The sequence below is a fragment of the Athene cunicularia genome, assembly GCF_003259725.1.
Source record: "Athene cunicularia isolate RWA chromosome 7 unlocalized genomic scaffold, athCun1 chr7_part2, whole genome shotgun sequence".
NCBI lineage: Eukaryota > Metazoa > Chordata > Aves > Strigiformes > Strigidae > Athene > Athene cunicularia.
In genome coordinates this window covers 1,650,666-1,658,115 of record NW_020799108.1, presented here as the reverse complement: position 1 = coordinate 1,658,115, position 7,450 = coordinate 1,650,666, and the positions used below count along the sequence as shown (strand labels likewise).

The 7,450-nt window shown below is 40.2% G+C and overlaps 1 protein-coding gene across 1 annotated transcript; it reads left to right on the top strand.

Annotated features, from left to right (window-relative positions):
* The first annotated feature begins 23 nt into the window (after positions 1-23).
* Positions 24-6,158, top strand: LOC113482509 (alpha-aspartyl dipeptidase-like). Its single transcript, XM_026853191.1, has 7 exons — positions 24-102; positions 407-481; positions 1,058-1,137; positions 2,266-2,439; positions 3,861-3,920; positions 4,681-4,763; positions 5,307-6,158. Exons 1-7 carry the CDS (start codon positions 24-26, stop codon positions 5,383-5,385), a joined length of 630 nt encoding a protein of 209 aa, XP_026708992.1. The 3' UTR covers positions 5,386-6,158.
* Positions 6,159-7,450: the final 1,292 nt, after the last annotated feature.

Below are 7,450 nucleotides of genomic sequence, written 5' to 3'. Positions count from 1 at the left end.
CAGATCGGAAATTTGCACTAGTAATGCTAGACCAATGCTGGCACATCCTCTTCAGGCTCACAGCCAAGTTGAAGACTGACAGCTTTTTCGTGACACTTTCTGGTTAGCCAGTAATGCTCAGCAGGACTTTGTGCCTCAGCCTACACCTGCTGAGTGAGATGCTCTGCTCTTAGACACTAAGCATGTACATCCATAAAGCAAACATTTCCTTTTGTACAGCTGGATGCAAAAGCCCTGCACTAATGTAGGACATATACTCTGTTCTATGTTGTAGTTTTCCCTGAAATTTCCCTGGTTGTCTGCGAGGCATCTGGCTTGGGGTCAGGGCAGGGGGCAGGCAGGGGTTGAACATACCACATTCTTCCACCAAACTGAGGTGGCCAAGGTAAATACTTTTTCCTTTAAGGTTACGAACTGGACAGCATTCATGAATCTTGTGATCCAGTGGAGGCTGTAAGGAAATCTGAAGCAATATTTATTGGTAAGTTTTACTTCTTGCTCTCTGTGAGGGTTTATACAGGGCACTGGATTAGTCCTGCCCAGCACTGACACTGTAGACACAACAGTGATAAAGTTGGGCCTAGTAATTATTAGGAACTACAGAAAACAGTACTTTATTTGGGAACAGTAAGACCTTAAATGTAGGGAAGTAGGAGAGATTCATTAATGGAACTTCATCTCCAGTAAGTTTCAAATTTTTCGTTTCAACTTCAGTGTCAAAAACGTGATCGTCACAGCTATATCATCGCTTTATCAAGTCTAAAAAGATTCAGGGCTACTGTGCTCAAACTGAGCATATTCCTGATACTGTACTCCTGGGTATTAGAACAGTGTCTGCTGTTAAACAGCCAGCATCAGTGTTACAAGGAAGGCTCAGGGTATGAGCCCATGGCCTGCCCAATGACCATTCTTCTGAAGCTTCTGGTTTTACTGCTGCTCAAAGCAGGATACTGCCCTGAATAGAGCATAGAAATCACTGAGCCTGGCAAGTTTGTAAAGGCTTCAATTATTACTGGTAGTGAAAACATGTTAAATAAGCTGGACTCTCTTTCTGCAGGAGGTGGGAACACATTCCGTCTCCTGAAAGCTCTCTACGACAACAGTCTGATACAAGAAATCAGGAAGAGAGTTCTTGAGGTAAAAACTACAGGACTCAAGCCAAGTCTGAATGGCAGGATGTCATGCATAAGCTTTTGTTCATACAAATCCAAGTTGTTTCTACATCTTTGTTTCTAATATACTTCAAATATTAAGCCATCTATTGTGACCTGGTGAACTGAAATCTATGGCTAAATAAGGCTGTCATTAGTCATTGAAGCCTGAAAAGACTTATGTCAGAAGTCTGTCTTTCTAGGGCAGTTTCCCAGATGTGGGACTGCAAGACCTTGGGATGCACAACACTGCCCCTCAACTTAAAATACCAATGAAGAGCAGTGCAGGATTTATATGTCCAGAAACCCATTTTTTCACTTGAGATGAACACATCTATATCTGTTAACAAGTGGACAAGTTGCAGGTTGTCTGCTAATAAACTGATGATAGACTTGGATCTGTACTTGCCTCTTAGACAATGTCCTGTCAATGTTGAAAATGGTGTCATTACCTTGGGTACATCCTTGACCTGGAATTAAGAGGTATAATTGCCATTGAGCCCTTCTGGTCAGCAGCCCCATTCTGGCAGATGAATGTCATAAAACACAACAAAGATATGCCATCAATGGAGGAGAACAGAAGCAAGGTGTTCCCCTAGCAATGTGGAACTGAAAGTGACTTGAGGTAGACTTATACAAGCACAGTATGTTTGAAAAGGCTAGCTGCCGAGAAAAAAGGTTAGCTAGGCTGTCTTAATGTACAGAAATTCAATGCTTGTGGGCAGAAGAGTTGTTGTTAGAGTCCCAGTGAAGTCTAGGTAACTAGTTATATTAGCACTAACTCTCTCAAGATAGCTTGTTTTTAGAAATTGTTCAGCATTATCCATATACTTTCATGTTTGTGTGGAATCCTTCTATGCACAGCATCGTACATAGTACTATGTGAGTACAGGACATTCAACAGCTAGTTCCTCTGACAACCATAACATATACAAACCGTTTCCCATCTCAGAACCTGAATTCTTGTTCTGCTTTTCACCTGTAAAATTAGCAGTGACGTGAGCTGGAATGACAAAGTCTGGTCTGATTGCTGAGCCTGAGGTTAATAGAAGATGCTATAAAATGCAGTTCCTAGCTGTGATACTGCATACTAATAATTGCTTTTGTCTTTCAGGATGGGATTCCTTACATGGGATCCAGCGCGGGAACTAATGTTGCTACCATCAGCATCAATACCACCAACGACATGCCAATTGTTTATCCACCTTCCCTGCAGGCCCTAGGTTTAATTCCTTTTAATATTAATCCCCACTACCTGGACCCAGATGTTAAAAGCACTCACATGGGTGTAAGTAAAGCATGCCAGAGCTAACACAGGGTGCAGAGGTGTAATGATAGTGTGCATTTGTGAGGCCTTACAAAGCTATAGAATGTCTAACAGCTGCTCCCTAGAGCAACTGGAAACACCAGTGAGGCAGTAACATTTTACTCCCTCCTAAAGCTTTTCTTAAGAGTAGGAAGAGGAGTTGGCAACAGTATTACTGAGGTGGAACAAAGTGTTTTTCACGAAGAGAAGCTTTGCAAGATCTGAAATAGTGTTGCTTCATACCTGGCATGGAATTGGGGGGTGGGAAGAGATAAACTTGAAATGTTAAGATGCAACTCACTGTGTTTCTGGAAAGTCCTGCCACAGTCTTTTGCCTGCTTGAGAAGAGCTAAGTTAATGTATGTTTAAGAGGCTTAAATATCTTAAAAGTCTGTAGGAACCATCAGAACAAGGAGATCTTGAGATTGCATGCAATCTTCTTGTGTAAGAAAATACCTAGGCACTAGTGTCCTTGCAGAGCACACACCCTGTGATGTCTGGTACTGAGCAAGCACGTGTACTAGCACAGCTGAAAGAAAAAACACTTTAACCATCAAGCACAAAGACTCCACTGTATGGAGGAGCTGATCCTAAAATAAAATTTCCTCAGAGAACAGTTTATGTAGTGCATCTTTTAACATGCACAATTCTTACTTGTAATCAAAGTTTCTTCATGGCTAAGGTATTAAAAATTAGGAGACAGTGAGGAGATGGAAGATCAGGGTGTGCTTCATGCAATTTAGATGAAGTTTCAGGTACTCCTTTAATCATCTTGTCACTAGATAAGCATGCAGTCTTAACTTCTCCAGTGGGCTGGAAGCTCTGTGCTATACCAAGTCCCTGCTCTGTTCCTGTGTTTCCTTACTAACAAATCCTTCTGGTTTAATTTCTTTAACTACCATTGCTCAGTTCAGCAGCAAACCCTCAGGAAACATGGCAGAGGTGTTCACAAAAGGAAATTCTTCAGTGTCCTCTGCATGAGGACAAACAAGCAGATAGTTCATCAGCAGAAATCCATGATTTACTGTCCTTCATGAAGGTCACATCTCAGGCATTTGCTTCCACCACCTTCCTCAGTGCTCATTTTCTGAGAGTGAGCACATAGAAATAGCATTTAGAAAGAAAAAAAAAAAACAAAACAACAAAACTGGATGAATTGAGTGGAAGTTAGTTTTAAGGCTTTTCAGGGTTGGGATTGTGCAAGTTCTGTTTGATCAACTTACAGCAATTGCTGCTAGCGAAAGGTAAAATACACATCACAGTCAATCCTACCCCTCTATTCTGCTTGAGGGGAAGGGTCTGCTTTGTTTAATGTTATGAAATTTCTAAGTGTCATGGTACTTGGATAACTCCCAAGTCCTACCTTACTGCCTGGGCAACTAAATCTACACTCATTATTGCAGGAGACAAGAGAGGAAAGAATTCGCCAATATCATGAAGAACCAAACACCCCTCCTGTTCTGGTGAGTAGTAGTTCCCAGTCAGGAAGCTCATGGCTGTAGCATGGTAAACATTTTAAATGCATTCTTGCTAGTTTTCAGTGTGGGTTCCCCTGCCTTACAAGAGCTGTGGCATGGATTTTGCTCATTTGCAGAAAACAGGTTAGAACAAATGAAATGCATTCTGCCTATTAGATGCTTGGAGTCCTGTTGCCAAGCACTATTGCAGGCAGCTCTGATCTTTCCAGTCACTGGCCACCAGTTATATGTTGGGGGTGGTGTGCATGCAGATGGTAAGATACTTCCCCTTAATCTTTTTACAGATATTCTTAACTTTACACTTTGTTTTAATCTCTGTAGGTTTCTGAATTTGCTCATTCACTAGCATGTTTGTGATTATAGCATGTCTGTCTGGGAAAGTGGGACCTCTATGTTTCCTGTCCTCATGCTTGAGCTTAGAGTATAAAAAGTTTGTGCTCTAAGAAACCCAGCCGGCTGTTGCTTGGCCCAAACTGGATTCAAGAATGGCTGTGGCAGAAGTTAATTGTGGAAAAAACAAACTTTTCTTTCTCCTTAATGGTTTCTCCTTTAAAAGTGAAAAATAAAATAAACAAGAAAACCAGCTTCTAAACCAAGACAATTTTGTCTTGGCATTTTTGTTAGGCGAGCAAGAAAGTCTTGTCTGTAGTCATGGCAAGCTGCACTAAGACTGGCCTGCTTGTAACAAGCATTATAGCCTTTCAGATAGCTTGAAAATGATGCTAAATGTTTCCACGTACATTAGGGCTTGCGGGAAGGTGCAATGCTGCTAGTGGAAGGAGACAAAGCCACCTTGCAAGGAGTGTCAGGAGCACGTCTGTTTTTGAGGTAAATCTTCACTTGAATCGATATCCTCCTTCAGATAGAAAAGTAGAGAGATTTCTGTTAGACTCCTGGCACATGCTGCCTGTCCCCCATGTCAGAAGTTTCTTAAACCCTTGCTTCTGTTTCTCTTTAGGGAAAACATAAGTATTCCTTTATGCTTCAAAGGAGCAAGCAGTATGACAGCGCTCTAAAGGCTGTCTGACTTGCCCAGTAAATGCTACAGAATTACATGCATTGATGCTCATGTTTCTGAACTATAGTTACCATTCACAGAAAGAGCCCCAGTAGTCAGCTCTGTTATTGAAGGCCAGGGGAATGCCAGTCTGGTCCTAATGCACTGAACTCTAGAACAAGGGAACTCATATCTTTGGTCATATGAACATTACTAAGAAATATAATATGTATGTCCCGTGATGCAGGCAAGGGAGAGAGTCAAAACTCTGCTTGTTATGACTAAGGATGCCTTGTTCTATCCCTAGTAGCAGATAGAAGCACAGTATTCCTAGCTCCTGTTAAAGCTCACAGCATGGTTTGTCTTGTTTGCAGGGGTAAAAAACCAACTGAACATGAGCCTGGAACAGATTTCAGTTTCCTCCTGATTGACAGTAATCTCCAGAATCTGTAGCCTTGCATATTCTGCAGCAAAATTCACTGTATGGGAAGACAATGAAGAGGAAGGAAAGAGATACTTCTAGTCCCAGGGTGGGTGGAGAACCTTATCTTTATAAATAAACATGCAATAGTGGGCTCTTTTCCCTACCCTATATGTCTCAGGCATCTCCCCTTCCCAACAAAAAGACAATTTTTATTGCAATACTTGAGCAAAAGCTAAAGCATAGCTACTCTATGTCTGAAAGCGTCTATACATTCATGTATCCACTTTGATTCCTTCACCCTCCCCCAAAAGTAACACAATTAAGACATCAAGTCAGCTGTTCCTGCTGCCTAGCTTTACCTGCTAATAGAAATTGTTCATTCAGTGTACACACACACTATTAGTTTAATTTTTGTGCTATTAATAAAGGGAGAAGTTATGCATTCAATTACTTTTATTTGCTTCAGACTCATGTTAAATATATACAATGCTAATTATGTACAAAAGTGTGCACGTTAAAAATTGTAAGATTACAAACTTGCAAATCCTAGAAAAGTGCAAAATTTTAAAACATCTTCCACCATGCTGTACAGAAAAAAAAAATATCTATCATTAGCCAATATACACACTCTTAAAACATACCAATCAAAACAAAATAAGACATACAATATACTCTTAAAGCACCCAGAAGGGAAAAAGATATTGCACAGAAGACTGACAGCAAGTTCATTACAGTGCCTGAAGGGTCATTTTTAAAAGTAGGTATTTCCAACACTCCTCAGACCTAACATTTAACTCTTAAAGGCATTTTTTGGCATTTAAAAACCCATTTGTAATCACATAATTGCACAATCTGTAAGAATTATCAGAAGATATGGTTAACTGTTGCTGTAAGGCCTTTGCTTCCACTCCCTCATTAACTTTAGTAAAAATGTATCAACCAAACCTAGTAGCATCACAGCTTCCATTAAAACACTGACCAAAGGGAGATAAGTCTTACAAGCAGCATTTCTCTAACCTTATATGAAGCTGCTCCTGCATAGTGAAGGGTTGAGTCAGAAAATGTATTGCAAGCTTTCCTTGAATTTTTTTCCCCTCACGGCTTTCTTTAAGCAACAGCTCACAGCTACGTATGACTAAAGCAGTACTGTCAGGTGTGAGACTAAGTTTATTTTAAAAGTTACTTCAAGGAAAAAAATAGGGCTCCCTCAAGAGGAAAATACTGACTAGATAGGAAGCTAAATAAACAAGTGGCTTCTAAGTTCAGTTAGAGCTATGATATATGTATGGCTGGATGTTTTATATTTCAATCTCAAAACACCTTGGCAACTTTAAAGCATAATCTATATCGACATGCTTCTGGGACAGAAGATGTGCTATGAAATTGCATCTTTGCAGAGTATAAACACAGACCTGAGCTCTGGAAATACTTGCCAAATTTCCTAAGTCCAGTAGACAAAAATAGAACAAACACATACCTGGAGGAACTCTGTCATGAAGAAAATTAGTGAAACACCTTTTTTATCTGGGCTATTTGGGTAAATAGTAACCAAAAGAAAGACACACCAGTTTTCTCCCACAGATGCACAGCAAGGTGAATTAAAACTGAACAAAAGGTACCTTTGATTAAACACTACAAACAGTTCCTCGTGTATGGGGTGTTCAAGACTGCAGTAAGATGAACAGCACTTGACTCAAACTGTGCAAAGCATGCTATGCTGCCACTCAGAGGCATTTCTGCAATCAGGCATCTGATGACTATAATAGTGAAGAAAGGGGCAAAAGTATTTTACTTTCTTTTTTTTAACTGCATTAGCTTTTCAGAAAACCCTTTCTTCCTTTAAAAGTCTGTGCTAACAAGGGCTATTAGTAATAATAAGGACAATTTGGCTCCTTGGTATGGCAGGAAAGATATCTTCCAAACACTTCATTGGTATACAATGAACCCACATGCCTATGACTGCACAAAACCTATTACTCTCCCCAAAAGGAAACTACTGACTAGTGTCATGTTTACAGCTGACCAACATAGCTTTTAAACCAAAAAGCTTGGAAAGCCTATTCTAGAAAGCACTAAAGCACATGCTTGAATTTC